General features: G+C 41.6%; 1 protein-coding gene across 1 annotated transcript; it reads left to right on the top strand.

Moving 5' to 3' along the window:
* The first annotated feature begins 163 nt into the window (after positions 1–163).
* si:ch211-107o10.3 (uncharacterized protein LOC407663 homolog) lies at positions 164–4,487 on the top strand. The gene is made up of 7 exons (XM_041937952.1): positions 164–422; positions 971–1,111; positions 1,906–2,097; positions 2,381–2,542; positions 2,680–2,796; positions 2,965–3,169; positions 3,336–4,487. Exons 1-7 carry the CDS (start codon positions 347–349, stop codon positions 3,430–3,432), a joined length of 990 nt encoding a protein of 329 aa, XP_041793886.1. The 5' UTR covers positions 164–346; the 3' UTR covers positions 3,433–4,487.
* Positions 4,488–19,417: the final 14,930 nt, after the last annotated feature.

Below are 19,417 nucleotides of genomic sequence, written 5' to 3' on the forward strand. Positions count from 1 at the left end.
GTGAGAGAAACAGCAAATGTAATTTTCATTGCAGACAGGAGCGAAACACAGCAGGCCCCCTCTGTGAGACAGTAGTTGCTATGACAACACGGGGCACATAGTAACACGGCGTCTTATTTTGAAAGTCCCCGTCGGTGGACGCCACGCCCCTACTCTCGCTCAGGGAATCATATTTACGAAATACGGAAAGGAGAAACACCTTTTTGGCCAGGATTAGTCAGAATTGGACAATTCATCCGGTTCGTAGTTATTCTGAACGGACTGGTTTATAACTTTAGTGTCTGTTTGTGATAATATTCCCGTTTAAGCTCGCAGTTATCCAAGTTAATAATTAACAGGCTGGAAGATGCAAAGTTACGCAGAGGTGATGAGAGCCTTTGTAGAGAATCACGCGAGCGCGCTCACAGTTGCTTTTGTTGCAGGTAAATCAATTATTTTATCATAAGGATGTTGCGTAAACTATGTTTTCTACCCTTCCACGTTTCCTTGAATGTCCATGTAAGGGAAGCTGCCAAAGTCAAACTAGTGAGACTGTAGGTATAACGTCATGGTTAATGCGTAAAACGTCGTTCATGCAGACATTCGCAGGACAGAGAAGCCTCAGATAAGACATTCATTGTTCCTGCTGCTCACTTTGTGAATATCTCGGATAATCAGTGGCATAGCAGCCTACCTGAACCAGAACAATGAAATGTTTGTAGCAATTTATTACTTAAAATGTTCACTGTCATAAATAATCCTTATTTACTTCGGAGCTCCAGGCATATCTGAAGTCTCCTGGTCTGGGTTTCAACTGAAGATCTGATTTTCCTGTAAAGGAATTGGTTTCACAGCTTTTCAGCTTTTCATGTCACACCAACAAGAACCAAGAAACCACACAACAGCCTAAAGAAATTAATGCCATACTATGGCAGATTAAACCACATTGTGAACGTTTTGGTTACAGTGTCTATGTTTTCTTTTGGGCCAGGGGCAGGCGTGCTGGCCTTGCAGAGGTGGCTGGCTGGGGGAGTGTGTCGGAGCAAGGTCAGGCTGGATGGGAAAACAGTCCTGATCACGGGGGCCAACACTGGCATTGGGAAGGAGACGGCGCTGGACATGGCTCAGCGAGGTGAGGCCCACCTCCATCAGACTGTACAGCAGTAGTGGAGTCAGTGTAGAGTGCCAGTCACTTTGACCAGCTGGCTTTGCCCCCTTCCTGTCCAAAACCACACACACACATTATGCACGCACACAGTTTCCAGCTTGTCTGACACGCTCGGACGCCTCACCCTACTCTCCCCCTCCACTGTCTCTCTGCTGGACTGATTCATATATTTTCTTCTATTTTATACTGTATTGATTCTATGGAATACTACACTATACTCATGCCACACTATATTGTATTTAATATTCTGTTATATTGCTGTGCTATACTGTACTGTATGTTATGTTATACAATATCACAACACATTTCACCTTATACTATATCTGACATCCCATACTGTACTATATCACACCATATTATGTTAATATGGTATATTGTCTTTTTACATTATTTCTTTATTACTGCAGACATAATGAGATCATCATTAATCATATTATATGTTAGCCTGGTTACAGTGTTCCCATAGACCTGGCTTACTGACTTTGCTGCTGCTAATAATCACACCACTGTCACTTTTACCTTGTAGTTTTGTCTTTAATTGCTCTTGTTTTGTTTCTATTTTTGCTTCTATCCTCATTTTATACCTCATATTATTTATTTTTTACTTTCTGTATTCATCTGTAGTTATTTTTGCTGCAACAACTGAGTTTAACTGAAAACTCTAAAGCTTGTCTTATCAGCTTGTCTTATCATGGCAACGCAGTGCTTCTCCCACTATCGCAGTTTGAACTGTTTAACTGTTTCTCATGTTTGTCTAGGGGCCAGAGTGATCCTAGCCTGCAGGGACATGACCAGAGCCCGCATTGCAGCTGACGACATCCGGCAGCAGAGTGGAAACGGCAACGTGGTGGTGAAGAAACTGGACCTCTCCTCGCTGCAGTCTGTCAGAGACCTGGCCAAAGATGTCCAGGAGAATGAGGAACGCTTGGACATCCTCATCAACAATGCAGGTATTTTGCAGCGGTTCTCCCTCACTCAGCCAGCAGCAGTGAATATCACAAACATCATCATCATTTCTGAGACACATTGAGGACTTGAGCACAAATAACATATCCCAGTGAAACCACACAAAAACAATCAGTTGAATGAAAAGACATCCTATATGTTTCACCTGGCTCTGTTTATCAGAGCTGTCCTCGCTCAACTTTTACATGCCAGTAAGTGACCTCAATCTGGGGTCAACTGATGGTGGACCAGTTTTGTTTCCATAGAAGTGTTTTTGTTGGTTGTTAGGTATCATGATGTGTCCTAAGTGGAAGACTGAGGATGGCTTTGAAATGCAGTTCGGCGTGAACCACCTGGGACATTTTCTCCTCACGAACTGTCTCCTTGACCTGCTGAAGAAGTCCGCTCCGAGTCGCATTGTCATCGTGTCCAGCCTGGCACACGAGAAGGGTAAAGTGAATCTGTCTCATTATTGTTCTTCAATGCACCTGTGACTGTTGTGAACGGAGGCTGTTTGCCTCTGTTTGTTTCTGGATTTCAAAGTGTGATTTCTGTTTAAAGACTACCTCGGATTGTTTCTCTGGCAGGCCGTATACACTTTGACGACATCAACCTTGATAAAGACTACCACCGTGAAAAGAGCTACCGCCAAAGCAAGCTGGCCAATGTGCTCTTCGGCAGAGAACTGGCTGCGAGGCTGCAAGGTCGGAGTCCAATGTACAATCAGTCCCATTAACACAGTGCTGTTCAAAAATGTGCACTGCATGTTATTATCAATCAGATATACTGCATTTTCTTACATTAACAATGAATTTTGATACATTTCACGCATTGAAAATGACACTTTATTTTTAACAAATCCCTCCCATCAGGCACTGGTGTGACTGTGTACAGTCTTCACCCTGGGGTCATCCGCACCGAGTTAGGCCGCCACTTGTTCCCCAGTTTAGCCCTGTGGAAGAGGATCATCGCCATGCCATTTTTAATGCTGATCAAAAGTCCCCGTCAAGGAGCTCAGACCACCATCTACTGCGCTGTGGACGAGAGCCTGGCGAACACCAGCGGCCTCTACTACAGGCGAGTATGCCCGCACTAAAACTTCACTCACTTGAGTGGTGTTTATGGTTGCAGATGTCTGGAAAATTCAGTCCACCTTGCACACTTTGTACAATAGATTAGATTATGACCACTCTGCATGTGACTTCTGGCGATCTTTTCATCCTGTTTTATTTCTATCATACAGTGACTGCGCCCCCAAAACGCCGGCCCCGCAGGCTCTGGATGATGCCGCAGCCAAGAGGCTGTGGGACCTCAGCGCGTCCATGGTCGGTCTGGCTTAAACACAACAGCCTGCCCTGCTTTTATCACCCATCCCTCCTGTTGAAGGCACTGTTGTTTACACGGGTGGATAAAGCACAGCAATTTGTTTTGTTATCTAATGCAGAAGGGTATTACACTAATAAGGTTAAACAAATCTTTTAGACCTAAAATGACTCGCTGATTTGCTGAAATGTTTGCATTATTTAATCTCAGACTCCAGTCAGTTGTTTGACTATTACACTTAGATTATGCATATTCTATATATTATTGTATATATATAAAATATGTTTTTTTTATGCTTTATTATGGTGTCCTAATCAAAAGAGGCAATACTTGCTGTGTAATCTATCGTCTTGGTTGATGCACTTTAATGTATTTTAATGAGAAATTGCTTTCATACATTTAACTTTGATTTGTTCCACAAGTTCAAAGAGACATTGAACACTTAAAGCTTGTTGCTTTTATTCATTGTATTGCACAACAACGGCCAACATACAGTAAAATGATTGCTTAATCAATTCTGTATCCACCTCGCTGCAGAAACACAGCCATAAACACATGTCAAGCAATACTACATTTTCCTATGAACTACAAGAAAGGAAGCTGAGAGGCTGTATGTGTGAAGAAGAGGTAGAAAGTGTTGACGTAGTGCCTGAGGTGTTACGGAAAGTGGCCTTATGTGCCAGCAAAGTGGTGAGAGGAGTGCTGCACTTCAGAGGGGAGAGGATCCTCCACCTGGTGTAGAAAGGGAGTGGACGCCTTGGGGGCAGAGAGCAGTTAGGAAGCAGCCAGTAGATCCAGAAGAGTCGACAGCTCACTGAGTGTCCTCCTGTGTGTGTGTGTACGTTTGTGTGTGTTGCTGTTTACAGAGTTCATAATTCTGTGCCTTTGTTGACTGAATTTACTCAAAATGAACAGTACAGAAATGTAGAATGGGAACCATGAGCGATGGTATATTTCTGGCAATAAACGTCTGATTGAAAGTGAGGTTTTTTCCTGGGCAGTTATTAAATAACAGGTACAATAAGTAAAACTCCTATAGATTTGTATTTATGGAAGATTGGCTATAAAAGAAAAAAATATATTCTCAACACTTGTAACATCCCATCACTGCTATCAGAAATAAATAGAGGATAAACAAATCTTTTGTCATTTGTGACCTGGTTATCAGCACGGTTTTAGATGAAGATGTGCCGAAAAACAGGGAGAATCGAGGAGCTCCTTATCGGAAGCTTAATTATTTAAAAGACTTTTCCCAGAGCTCTTAAATACAGCCAGATGAAAAGTGAATCAGTTGAAATCAGAATAGCTTTAAAGAATAAAGCATCCCTCGGATGTTACCCCACATGTTCAAATAAAATCAACAGCTTTACACATCACATGTGCATTTACATGCGTTTTATAACAAGATACCACTTCTTATGGCTTTTCATACTCCCGCTGAGGCATCTCTTCTGTATGAACATGCTTATTCTTCCGCAGTGTGTTAAGTTTTAGATATAGTCTTCAGTCTGAAACTGTCCACTCATTGAGCTGTTATTTAAGTGCAGAAGGCTTCCAGTTTCTGGGTGTGAGAATCGTGCCAGTACGTTGGCATGCATCATACTGAAATTACACACCTAAATTTTTTATTCCAGTTCAGCAGTTGCATCATCCTCAGTGTACAGCTTTAATGGATTATGTCAGTCATGCTCTATCATGTTATGATGTCTGTGTTCACTGTGACCCTGCTGGTCTATACATTTAAAGTCAGGGGAGGCAGGTTTTTAGGATATTAAAATGTTGCTCCCCCGACATGTTAAGTGTCTTTCTGCACAATAATCTATATTTAAATTTTTATGAATCGCACTGTTGACCCAAACCAGACTGTGTCAATCACTGGTCTTGAATGTGTGCTGTCCCTTTTGGAGTAAAACGTAACAGAATGCTGCATAGTGGCTTTCTGTCATGTTTCTGTGAAATATGACTTGAAACCAGGTGTGCTCAGAGGTGCCTGAAGGGAATCCACTGAAACAGAAAGACAAACCTTTCCACTTTTCAGTCCATCGATGGACAGTGCGACTCAGTGTATCCATTTCATCCATATCAACCACTGCATCCACATCATCTAAAAAGAGACTTTAGAGTGTTTAAATGTAGACAGATCATAAGATAGATTACAATAGGACCTTGATATTAACGTTGGTAATTGCTGAAGTTTCTGTTAGGTACGTAGAATTTTCACATTTTCAAACGTATGACATAAATCTCTTCTTTTCTTAACAACTGTTATATCTTTAAAAAGCAGTAAATTACACTTCTAGTCATCCTTCTAAAACATAATTTGTACTAAAGCACAAAAACTAATTACAGCCTTCAACATGATCACCAATTATGAACTGAATGACTTAATTACCGCAAGGCCCTCTGACTCAGATGTCTCCAGTATCTGTAGGTAATGTCATGCACATGCCCTTATCAGTTCTCCGTCCAACGGATACAGAATCTATAGCTGGGCTGGAAAAGTGATAAGGAGATGTGAGCGACCACAGAACCACAACAGCTGTTAAATCTCTATCACACTGTGATGAAGGACCTATCGTTAAGGGTCCTGAGAGGTTTAAAAAGTCCCCAGCCGTGGACCGCCTGATGCTGCCATCCCTTTCCTGTGCGAAGTCCTGGCCCTGAAAGAGGACTTCTCGAGGTCGGAGCAGATGAGATCTGTTGGGTCACTTCCATCATTCAGCCACAGAAGAGGCGAACCATCTCTGCCAGCTGAGAGCCGCTCAGATCCTCACGCAGCGAGCAACTAGTTAAGCTTTAACCAGTCAAAGCGAGTTCCTGCAGCAGTTGCCCTTCGCTGTTTGACTGCTGACAAACTTTTGAGACACACCCCATTGATGAGTTTTATTTGACTGCAGCCCCGCCTGGCTCGCAGGGATTTCTCCGGCTGCCATTGGTCCATATTCAGAACTTGCCATACCTGCCCCCTGGCTCTTGTGGACCAGAGCCAAATAGTTCTTCCAGTTGTCAATCACGGGGAGATCAGCCAGTGGGATGAGAGAGGCCAGGCTTGGCGGGTGTGTTCCCCCACAGGTGTGGCTGAGAAGCACATTCCAATATGTACATACCTGTCAGCTCCTCTGGTATTCAGCTGCTCCTAGAAAGACCTCTGTTGACCACTCGCTCTCCCCTTTCCTCCTCTGGGGCCCATGCAGAGGGAGAAGGAAATAGCTCCTGTTTCAGTTGCACAAATAAGCAACTTTCTCCCCATTGCGTGTGTGTCTTCAATTCTTTCTTAAAGTATGCCACTTCCTTTAAAGTTATGATGTCCCATTCAGGAGCAAAACCTTGGGATTACTATATAATTACATGTTACATATCATATTGCAAATTATTGCAGGAGCCACACACCACACCACGGTTGTATCTCATTATTCACTCTGATATGTGGAGTCAGTCAGCGTACAGGTGCAGGCAGTGGCATGTGCTCCCCCCCAGCAAAGAACCTCAGATCATCTGTTTTCTCCCTCTGGAGATCATAAAGCCTTTACGAGAATGTGTGTGAAGTGTAGTATTGTGTTGTCTGCCCCTCTGGTATGCAGACCTCTCTCTCGTTCTCTACTCCAGCCATTTTCCTTCTGTCTCTCCCTCTCTGTCTTCATCTCTTTCACCCCCTTTGTGGCTCCTCATCTTGCAGTGGATCCCCCCTGTCTCTCCCCCTCTCCCAGTTTCTCCCTCAGAGTACAGAAGCAAACAGTGTGTGCCTCAGGCAGGTGTGGGAATACAGGTTTGCAGCCTTCACAGGCCTGAAGCAGAGCAGAGCAGAGCGGCCCATGCCGTGATTACCTTCAGACGAGTCTGTGCATGTGTTGAGCTGAATCAGAGCAGCCACAGTGACTAAGCTGCTCTGTGTCGCTAGTCACTTAATCATACAGCAGTGTAGCTGTATGTATGCTCTCATCAGACCTGGCTTGTTTATTTTTTAAAAAAACTCCTAAACTCAGAAACAGGCCAGTAGCTCAGTTTGTGTCCTTAGACAGTAGGATTCAGTGGTGTAAAACAAGGAGCTTTAATGTGGCTGTGTGATAATTATAAATAAGTCAGAATATTTGCTTCTGATAACTGTTGTGTAATCAAAGTCATGCAGGAGTTTAGTAATGAAACAAACTAAAGGTGAAATACTGTGTGTGTGCAGACATGTGATATATACTGACATATCCCAGGCTGTCTGTCACCATTTTCTGTTTTATCCTAATGTGTGAATTAGAAGTAAAGATTAGTAAATTGTATATATTATGTGTGTGTGTGTGTGTGTGTGTGTGTGTGTGTGTGTGTGTATGTGTGTGAATGCTGATTTTAGTACATTTACTAATGTTTACTTCTAATACACACATTAGGATAAGACAGAAAATTATGCAAAAATTGCATTTTACCACTGTAGACATTTAAGGTTGAGCTGATTTTAATACACATTTGTTATATACATCATGCATTGCTTCATATTCTATAAGATGATCATATGTTTGTAGTGTTGCTGTCCTGTAAGAAACACATATCTCCAAAAAGTCAACTTTGCACGAGGTCAATAAAAACAATCCAAGAGGGTTTTCAAGAAGTTTATTTCTCTGTAGAAGTGGGAGAATTTTCTCACCACATAAAGGAACACTTTAATGTTTATCAGAAACATTAAAAATCACCAAATGTGGTGTTACGTGATTTTCAATGAAAATCTTTATCATAATATATCAAATCAAAATGGAGTGGAGTAGAAAGTGCAGTATTTACCACTGAGATGCAGCATGGTGAAATGTAACTATGTGTTATGGGCAATACAATTTGGTATCTGGTTATGAGGAAGTCTCACAAAATGAAATGTGCTGTGATTCATCAAAGAAATAAATAATGCATACTTTAATAGCTTAATTTCACCCCTATGGTGTTTTATAATGCAATTCACTTCAGAAGCACAGCAATATATGTTACATATGTAAAAGTTAAAATATGCATTTTCAGTTGAGACTGTATCAGAGAAAACTCAATTTATTTATTTGCTAATTTCTGTATTTTACCACTTTCATCAAACGTTAAAATCCAGGTTTGTGGAAAAGAGTTGCCACTTAAACGCTTTCCTACAAGCTGTGTTTTAATAAGGTCAGAAAACAAAAGAAAACATAGATTCGAAGGGGAAAAAAATACTTTATTTTTACATAGTAGTGGGGTCTGCAGGATCCCAAACAGCAATGAAGTCAAGTGTGGACAAAACACAAGCGTTGATATGGGTGTTAGTGACTTTAGTAGAGGTGAGCAGTGGGACACAACAGGTGTGGGTGCCACTACTGACAAGAAGATATAAAACCAGACGAACATATGCTTTGGGTCATGATCGCTAATGCTAACTTTACCTGTGTAATCCACACCTACACACCTGTAGAACCTAAATGAAACAACCCTATGGAAAGTTACGATGTGGTAGTGTGACAGCCCGACGCCCTCTCTCGTGATGCTGCTTGTGGTTTTGGGAAGAGGAAGAGAGGCCAGATCAGGATCAGGATCAGGGGTGTCTGTAAGAATTCCAGGGCCCAGGCTGGGAGGAGGATTTTCAGAAGGTTGCGAGGGGTGTTCGGGCCCTGAGGCTGTATTCTGTCGCCACGGATAAAGACACTGTCGAGCGAGCACATAGACAGCAGGGGAGGTGCTGAGTCAGCTGTCCGCCTGGCTTAGTGCACGCTGTGCTGCTCCGGACTTTTCACCGCATGGTTCCCATCAGATCCTCAAACCAGGAGCCACGACTGCCACATTCCTATTCAAAGAGGGGACTTCAAATATTCTCTTAATTTTTAATTCTTGCTTTATTTGTACACTGATGAGGCCAAATCTTTGACTGGAGTCATTTAAAAGCAAAGAAATCCAAAATATAAGATGAAAGACTTTTTCTCCTCCATGCAGAGACTGGTGCATGATGGGAACTAAAGAAACTATCTATTGTGATTTGTGTTTGATTACATAGAAAATTCCAAAATCTTAAATAATTAATGGCAACCATCAAACTTTAACTTACATGAATGAAAATTATAATTCTCTGACTGAATTTACACCAATAGATTATAATTTTTGGAATTTAAATACATTTAACCTCTATGGGCACACTTGGAAAACTTCTGTTCAAAATGCCATAAATTACGCTTTTAAAAAGGTGTGTTTGCTTTAAGATGAATGTGCTGCCATGAATCATGGGATCTTAATATAACTGGAAAAGATAGCTGATTTGTCTTGTAGCTTAAAAATGTCGTGTTTTAAGATCAGGCGAAGGAAAACATTAATTTAGTTTATTTTCTGGCAGTTTTGAGTGCCCAAATGGAAACAAGGCAGATTTTGATGAAATCTTCTTTTAATTCGGTTTTATACCATGTAAGCTCGTTAAATCTTTCCTCTTTTTGGTGGCACGCAGCTTTAACGTGCAGCCCTCTTCCGCATGGTTTGACATACTGCTCTTGATATTTTGTGATGTCTTAGCATACCATAGGCAGAGGAAGGGCTGCCGCCATCTCTGCTTGCATTGTTGTCCATTATTTAGTTGAGTTCCTCTCGTCAGTGTGAAAGTCTGGTGCTAAGCAAACAGGCGTCGGCCTCTCTTTATCCAGTTCCGGAGTTTGTGGGAACATCAGACACCAGGGCCACTCATGTGGACCAGAGGAGATCTGCTAAAATATCTTCTGTCCCTCAGTGGGATTAGAGCGGACACATTCCTGACTCCTGTGCTCTACGGCTCCCACCGTGCCGTTCACGTCCAGAATTTATGCACCACTTTCTCAAAAAGATAAAGACAAAACCACTCACTGATCTGTACGAACCTCTGACATGACAAGTTAAACACACCTTCGTCATGAGTGAAACATTGTTTCAGATGGCGAGGCCATCAGAAAACACAGACTACATATTTTACCTGTTACACGCTAAATGCTGCTGTAAAAACCAGATCACTCTTACGAAAAAAACGCTAGTTAACTGCAATCAACACAAATCACAAAAGCGTGACAGGACACAAAAACTCATCGCTCAGTTCAGAAGTTTTATTTCAAGACCGCACACAACACCAAACTGGTTTTGGGTGGAAGAATGTTCTAAATGAGAGAATACACCAAACAAAGGCAAAGCACTGTGCAATACTTCACCACAGTACTGTAAACCATACCATTAATATACATTCACATTATATTATCTTCCGCAGCTTCAAGGTTGCGGCTATATGAGGCTATAAAGTGTCATCCACACTTAGCACGCGATGTTAGCCCTGGCCAGGCAGCGGGGGAAGTACCCCCTGGCGTGTCGAATCCTCCCCTGGATGGACTCCAGTGGAATGTCCCCGCAGGCTTCCTCCAGCATTGCAGATGGTTTTTCTTTCTCGTAAGGACTCTGTCACACACCTTTCACCACCGGGCCGGAAAGAAAACACCTATTTATTGATCCTGAAATTGGTGTGTAATAGTTGCTGGAGAATTGAGTGTTGAGTTCAGATGTGACGGTTTACTTAATTGTGCTGGATGAACACTGTGTTTGTGAAGGATCTGTTTTCTCAGAGTCTGAGTTGGAAAAGCTCAGGTTTATATGCATAAAAGACTTCATCAATCAGGCTGTGAAACAAAGCAATCAGAGTTTATGCATTGGGGAACTTATCATTGTTATGCAAACTAAAATGCTCTGACAATTTCGGTCATAAAATCAGTTTTGTTTTTAGAAAAAAGTTACACAGAGGACAGACGACAGACAATTTGTTCTCCTCCTCTATGCCTCGTCACACTTTCTTGGCCTTATGCTCCCCACAGACTTGTTTTGCTGCTGACCCAGTGGCCTGTGACAAAATGTAGCTAAAAGTTTCAGGGATGATAATTACCCAATGCTATTTTTTTAGCAGAATGGCCCTCTCTAAGGACCAGTTTCTACTGTAAGTGAAGCAATTCATACGTTTCCTTTAACAAATCCCAGATTTTAACACACCTTGGAACAGACATGCAGTGCAACCACACAGCTATCCAGCACTCAGCACCTCTACTGTGAGGCTTTTCTACAAACTAACAGGTGAGAAGGACTCACGACTGAACTTGATATTACAGTGGTGGTCTCAAGAGCCAAATGTGTGTGTGTTTCCGTGTTTCTGCTCGAGGACCTTATTTTTGATAAGTTAAATTTGGATGTTTTTGTTAACATTTGTTTTTGTGTGTTGTGTCTGTGGCACAGGTTTTAGGCAAAACTACACAACACACTGCCATGCCTGTAGTTCTAATTTAAACCAATGGCATTCCTCTATTGTTGCCTTGTGGCTGTATTTAAGTGTCCCAGAGTCTGATTATTGTTGCGGCACTGTTGACAATGAGATCTGTGTCAAGAGTCTTTCAGAAAGTGAGAAGATAGAAAGAAGATATCACATGATTTGGTTGATCTCCAAGGGTGGAATGCCTTCTAGTGGCCTGAAGTGTAAATTGCCACAGCATGGTAAATGGTTTTAAATAACGAAAATGTTGGAAATGCTGTTAGTAATTATTGATGGCAGCATCTGAAGGCTAGTAATGGCCACTAAAGTGTTGAAGCCCAGAACAATTCTCCTAGTCCCCTTTGTGTCAGTTGCTGAGAGCTGGCTTTTACAGTGCAAGTCATTTGGTTGATGGGTAGTTTGAGCAGATTGAGAGTGACTGTCCCGGACTTCAGAGACTCCTGGAACAACCTGCTGTTTGACCTCCATCTCATACATACGCACAGACATACAGACTGATTGAATGAGCTGATACTCTGCTGTTTAACACTGCTTTCAAAGAACATCGGCCTATTTAAACCTTTGCCACGCTCGGTCTCTCAACAAACTGCAGTACTTTGATTTTGGATTTCTACATATTTGTTTGGACATGCAGAAACACATCCCCTTCCTAACCCACACATTAAAGTACACGGACACTCTGACACATACTGTGCTTGACTGGGGTTCAGTGCAGTTGGTGCTGATCTCAGGATGCATCTAAATTATGTGGTAATGTTAGATATTGTTATTTCTATGTGAACGAAATGCATTTTATCAGTACTTCAAAAAAGCAGCCATGTTTCATCTTAGTCCATGTTCAGATGTGTCAATCACATCAATTTTAGGACACAGTTCTGGACACTGGAGATAATTAAACTACACTGATGTCACTTTTCAGATACTTGAAGCAGTGGAGTTGCACTCGATCAATGTTCTTAGCTGAAATGTGTCATTTTGCAGCTGCTTACATGTGTTTTCGCTTGATATAAGCCTTGAGTTTCTTGCCATTTCCAGACCATCCTCGGTCCATTTTGACAAGCCAAACAGCACTCAGTTGCCATGGACACAGATCATATAAATAATGTGTCCTTACTTACCTGTTTGAAACATGTAGCACACTGTTGGTGCTTCTCTGTGTGTGTTGACGAGTATTCCTCACGTTGTGGGGACATAAATCTCTCTGCAAGGTCACACTGTGGGGACTCGTCTTCCTTATCCTTTACCCACAGGTGAGTATGAGCCACTGCAACACTTGAGGCAGAAATGAGCACAATAAAACGGATTCTATAATAATAACAATAATGATAACAATAAGTGGTACCTGCCAGTCAGGCAACTAAAAGGAAACAACATTATGTTTCTGTGTGGGAGAAACAACACATTGCAAGCTCCAGTTGTAAGCACAGAGTGAGTAATGTGTAACTGATAGACTTTGAGACCGAGCTTGTCAGCCTCACTGGGACCTGAACAGATGAGAAGCAACACTGTGGAGCTTTCAGAGCTTCTGCTGTTGTTTTGCTGCTCTACACCCCTGCTGTTCACTGAAGGGTGAAATGTGATCATGGACGGCTGCCAGCGCACATCAGGACCCGGCAGATGACACGGCAAACCCAGAGAGCTGAGCTCCAACACGTCTCTGCTGTCACTGTCAGCCTCTGAACACTAGAGGGCAAGAGCGGCGTTTACCTGTCAGTGTCTTTATGGACACTGTCCGGCCTGTGATGCAGTGAGGACACTCACTTGATGTAAAAAGGTGGAACAGAGAAAACAGCCAGTGTAGCTTTTAGTTCTCTTTTTAGTGATAAAAGGGTTTGGGCAGGACAAAAGCCTCCACACTCTAATGGAGTCAACAGGAAGGGACAGACTGGTTGCCCAGCAGGAGAGACACTCATGTTGTGTCTTTGAATCTGGCCTATGGTCTTTGTGCTGTATGTCCCTGATCTCCTCTTAACATGTCCTGAAAACAATCATTTCATGTAGCATAATGTAATGAAAAAAATCACTGATTAATCTAATGGTTGGTGTCTAGAAAGCAAATTACAGATTGATGCAGTGCTATGGAGCGACACGATCTGAGCCCCATTGCTGGAAATGTGACGAGAGCCACAGGTTTATACCAGACAATTAAGTTTTAATGATGACTTTGATAACTTGTTGCACATGTGCCAAACGCAGGGATCATTTTTTTACATGTGTGCATCACACTCAGACAAAAAGTAGAACAAACTGTACCTTTTGGAAAGATGGTCTTAAAAATTAGCGTCAACTCATTTGTACTTTAGCAGTTCTAAAACATGCACATTAAGTGTTTACTTGGTTCTTGAATAAGTGAATTTTTGTTTCCCTTCCAATTGCAATGTCAGATGTACAACGAAGTGGCAGCAATGTGCCTTTGAACAGCTTTATAATCAAAGAAGTGTGCTGCAAAAAGCCAAAGCACAAGTAAATTGAAAGAGTGGTGCAAATCAGAAAATACTAAACATGCGCAAAAGTGAAAAACACATGCATAAACACGCTTTAGGTCATTCAATTCAATCGCAACTGGACCTCGTCAGTTTGTCTTAGAAGACGTTTCGCATCTCATCCGAGCAGGCTTCATCAGTTCATGCCCACCAGACTAGCCCCCAAAACCAATGGGGGTTGGCCTCACTCACTGGATAAATACTTGAACCTAACACCATTGCATTGGACTAGAGCTGTCCTATCTAGTCTGGTGCGCATGATCTGATGAAGCCTGCTCGGGTGAGAGGCGAAACGTCTGCTAAGACAAACTGATGAGGTCCAGTTACAAACGATTGAATGCCCTAAAGCTTACAATGACCTGGATGAATGAAAATATTCACAGGCACATGCATAAACAAAAATTCTACAAAACGTGTGGATTCAACGAAAGTGCACCAGGAAAAAACAAAACATAATTTATGTTGATGATGATGTTGACTTTTTAACCCCACAAGTGTACCGTGTTTTGTGTAACTGGTAACTTGATAGTTCTGCCTGCAATTTGCTTCAACGTAGGTGCAGTGGAAAAAAAACAAGACTATGGGGAACAACACAATATAATACTTAGGATGGATTAAATGCAGAGAATGAACTTCCCTACAGTGATCAATAAACTTGACTGATTTTAGAGGAAGTAGCAGCACTGTTGTAAAAACTGGGTACACACAGGGTACAGTACTGGGAAACAAAACTGAAATTTGGGCAAAATGTTTTTAACTACATGGATATTGATATGCTACCAATACTGTGGCAGTGCAGTAAGGTTATGACAAGGGCTTTGGGTAAATATCAAACTCAGATGGAGGGGTTATTGAAGAACAAATGAAATATGTGGGACAATAGGAGCACTGCACTATAAAATACTACCAAAATTGGTTTTGCTTTCAAGACCACAACAAGCCTATAATGGCTTAATGATGTTTATTGGACAAGACTTATGGAGTCTGACTCTGACTTGAATGTGACGCAGCGTATGGAGGTGACTCTCTGACACCTGCTGGATAGATGCCTCTTTGCAGCGTCTATATTCACTTGTTCTGTTCTAGTTTGTGTCTGCAGTGTAACGTTGGTCACGCACAATCTTGTAGATTTTATATCAGTACCCTGTTGACTCTGCTGTTCATGACACAATCACACCTACCACACATCAGGGCAAAACAGAGGAGAAACCATAAGTAAAGATGGAAATAGATTAACTATTTATCTCTTAATCAAGATTTTATTTCTTTCTTTGAATCTCTCTATTTTCTTTTGTGACTGTAGAACAGGATTACTTCCGTTTTATGACTGATTGCATTGAAGGTATTAAGGTGGATCTGTGTGCATATTAATGCATCCGTCAGTATGTTTTTATGCTGTGCTCTGCCCAGACACTGGTTGTGTGATTGTATCCGTATGTTGATCCTGCCAAATGTTATGAAGCAGCAGAGAGAGAGAGGGGGAGGGACTGCCCCGTGCCCAGCGGCACAGGTCAGCCAGGGACAACTATGTACAGTATGTACGCCACGCTCACACTCAACTCTTACATCAGTATGTGAGCATGTCAGTATGTATGAGTCTTGTTTTCCTAAGATGATATCAGGCCGAAAGTCTTATGTGTGTGCTTTTGTGCAGGGGGAAGAATAGCGGAAGAGGCAGAGGGGCTTCCACCAGGGTTAAAGGTCAGACAGTACTAGTGTTGAATCACAGCATGTTCTTCTGTGAAGTGTGATGAAAGTCTGCATGAGATGAGAAGATTAATGGTAGAGGAAAGAAGAAAACCAAATATCTGCTGTTATTTTGTGTTATATTGAATAATTTTACGTATTTGACCCTCAAATTGAAAATGCTACCATGTCAGGAGATTAAAGGGGAAATCTTATGTGGAACTGCAAACAAATCATACACATCTGAAACATGACAAGAGGCCCAAGACTCTGCTCTGTTTTGGATTTTTTCTTTGCTGTTTGTTAGGGACCACAAGCCAGAAAGGAACTACTGGCTAAATATATAACAATGCATTGTATCTTAAGTGTGAATTGGAAAAGTCACTAGTATTCACAGCTGTTATTTCCTCACAGCAATATTTCCCTGTGAAATGTAGTAGAGCTGAAGTATAAAGTATGTGAAATGGAAAATACTCAAGTGAAGTAGAAGTACAGCACTCGAATCATGTGTTTTTTCTGCTTCATCCTCTCTCAGCGCCTCGTGTCCCTTCTTCTCTTTGTGTAAATGGTGTCCTTGAGTTCTGTTTCGTGTGTGTATGTGTGTGTTTAGTCTGTCCTCCTTCCTGGTCTCCGTGGCGCACACGAGGTGTTGAAGGTGACCAGTTCTTTCTGGACATCTTCTTTCTGATCCACAGTCTTCACTTCAAACCAGTTGACTAATTATCCTTCAAACATACATAATATTATCTGTTGTTTACTTAATATTGAAACTCTGCTGCTGCTACTTCCATCTACTCTGTACATACGGCATCTATTGCATCTATTGGAAGAGGGATCCCTCCTCTGTTGCTCTTCCTGGGGTTTCCTGCTTTTTTCCTACTAAAGGGCTTTTGATATGATGTACAGGAGGATGAATAAACAACCTGTTGATCTGCAGGACTAGGTGCTGATCCATGATGTGCAGAGGTTATCCTGTCTGCAGCTCGCTGTCTTTATTTGTGTTATAACTAATTCGACATGGATTTATTTCAGCTAATACAATATGTCCTGTCAAAGGGAGTTAAAGTTCAAATCTTTTTCTCTCTCAGTGAAAGCTGAATTATGATTTTCCGCAGCATAATAAAGACAACGTATTATTATACATGCGGTGCTCTACATACAGCCGAATGTTAAATTCAGTCTCACAATAGAAAAAAAAACGACCCTGAAGGAGGAGATTGATATGAAAGATTCATTTCAGCATACCCCCAGAAATAATCTAATTATATTAGTTAGTTCATGCATTGTTAGGAAAAACTATGTAACTAAGAATATCATTAAATAAAGGGGGGACAGGACATGAGCATGTTTGTTTATAGCAATGTTTTTGTTCAGAGATTTCAGCATTTGCAGAAAAAATAGCCAATAAATAGCTGATGGTGTTCAACCCCAGGCTGGGACATTGCAAGAAGGAGGGATGTGGACAAAACTGCATGGATCAGACGATCTGTTCCTCCAGTTATATGTTGACCCTCAGGTCTGTGCCTATTCCAGTTCATCAGCATGTTCATGCACTGTTGTGCACTGCAGGCGGTGAGTGCCAGTTCTGCTGCAGTTTTGAAGCTAAGCTTGGCATACTCTGGGAGGTTTATTAATCCCCCCCCTCTCTCTCTCCTCAGGGCATGGCAAAGGCAACTGAGGAGATACACTGCCACAAATAGACTCTCTAAATATGGAGGGCTTCAGTCGAGAGAAAATGCATGATCGAATTTTGGGCCTCTCCACCAAACAGCTTCTATAAAAGGAACGAGACAGAAGAGAGGCTGAACACTTGATGACACTTTCAGCTGGAATATGTGTGTTTTGAGTGTTTGTGGCTGTGTGTTAGTGTGGGTATGTGCCTGATGGACCTGTGTGTCCGTCTCCACTAAATGTGCAACCATCTGTGCTTGTGAGGCCGAAGCTTTGCCTTTGTCAGTTTGCTTCGAGACACTTGCTTGTTTGGCCTCATGTTTGGCTTTGATGCTTTGCTGCATCAGTGTTGCATCTAACAACAAAACTCAAACATAGAGCTCTCTAAAGTATATATAAAATATAAGCAGTGCTCATATTTATGACACACTTATTTTAAAGAGCTGCTGCAAAACAACAATTGTGTTTTAATGAATCGCCTGTTGATGTGCAGCTCAGCTTTTCTGTGAATGGGAAGTAACAAACCTGATCTGAAAGAATCTGATGCAGAGCCCGTGCTGTGTCATAATAATGATGATTTCTCACAGACAGATGCAGCATTTACAGGCTGTGAGATGTCCCGAGACCATGGCAGTATTTACCAGGTGTTGCTCCGGGGCCCAGCATGCCAGTGGGCCCTTGCATGTTCAAAGACAAAATAAATATTAAAGTAATTAAGTTATTTGGTTGCAAACTGGAATCCAGCGACAGAACAATAAGCACATTTTAATTTAACAGAATGTAAATAAAGAGCTGTGATTGGTCTATTGATCAATGTAAGGCCTACAACCCTGACTGTAGAAAAGTTGAGATGCTGTGTAAAACATAAATAAAACAGAATGTGATAATTTTGCTAATCCTATTTAATATATCCTCTATTAAAACAGTGCAAAGGCAATATAATGCCTTACCTCATCAGCTTCATTGATTTGTGTGTGTGTGTGTGTGTGTGTGAGTGTGTGTGTGTGTATATATATATATATATATATATATATATATATATATATATATATATATATATATATATGCACAAAAGTTGTGGAATGCTCCAAAAACACCTGTTTGGATCATTCCACAGGTAAACAGGTTGATTGGTAACAGGTGATAGTATCATGATGATGGGTATGAAAGGCTCAGTCGTTCACAAGCAAAATAAATTTAATCACAAGCAATGATTGGCGAGAAATCAGTCAGATCGGTTGTTGTAACTGGTCAAAAATCAGATTGATTGCAGCTTTATTTTCTACTTGAACACTACCAGACTCTATAAACCTGTAATAAAGGACTTTTTTTGGCCACAAGCTATGAAACACAATTCTGACATATAATCACATTTTAAGCTGACAACGCTGAGCAACCTTAGCACTCATCTGGAGTCGTGTTAGTGACCACCTGATGAATGTGAGCCCAAATATTCACTCTCCCTTTAGCTCTTTTTCTTGGCAAAAATAGCTGCTTCCTGTAGCTGAAAACAACTCTATGAGAGCGGTGAGAGTGAACCAAACCAGAGACAAAAACACGAAAAAACTAGACTTAAGGATGCTTTAAAGCTCTGTGGGTCTGAGGAGAACTGTACAGTGAGGCGATAATTCATTGAGACTTCATCAGTACAGGTGACCCCTTTCACATATAAGTCATCATGTGAGGTATTGTTAATATAAGAATATTGAGTACCGCCACTTTTAAGGTCCCAGTTTAGCCACGCCAGTATGCACGCATACAGTTTTGAGCAGTGTTGTAAATTTCAAGCTGTTGTGACTGTGACTTTCACCACGCATGCCCCCGTTAGCATGGGGCGATTAGCGACACAATGACATTTCTACTGGGATAGACACATGAGCTAAACTGGGTGAAGTCCCCTTTTTCTGTTGGTTC

This window comes from Chelmon rostratus, chromosome 1, assembly GCF_017976325.1.
Source record: "Chelmon rostratus isolate fCheRos1 chromosome 1, fCheRos1.pri, whole genome shotgun sequence".
NCBI lineage: Eukaryota > Metazoa > Chordata > Actinopteri > Chaetodontiformes > Chaetodontidae > Chelmon > Chelmon rostratus.

Coding starts and splice junctions, on each gene's coding strand:
- si:ch211-107o10.3 (XM_041937952.1), top strand. CDS start 347: ATGCAAAGTTACGCAGAGGTGATGAGAGCCTTTGTAGAGAATCACGCG. Junction 1,112..1,905: donor GCTGGACATGGCTCAGCGAG/GTGAGGCCCACC, acceptor ATGTTTGTCTAG/GGGCCAGAGTGATCCTAGCC. Junction 2,543..2,679: donor CAGCCTGGCACACGAGAAGG/GTAAAGTGAATC, acceptor TTTCTCTGGCAG/GCCGTATACACTTTGACGAC.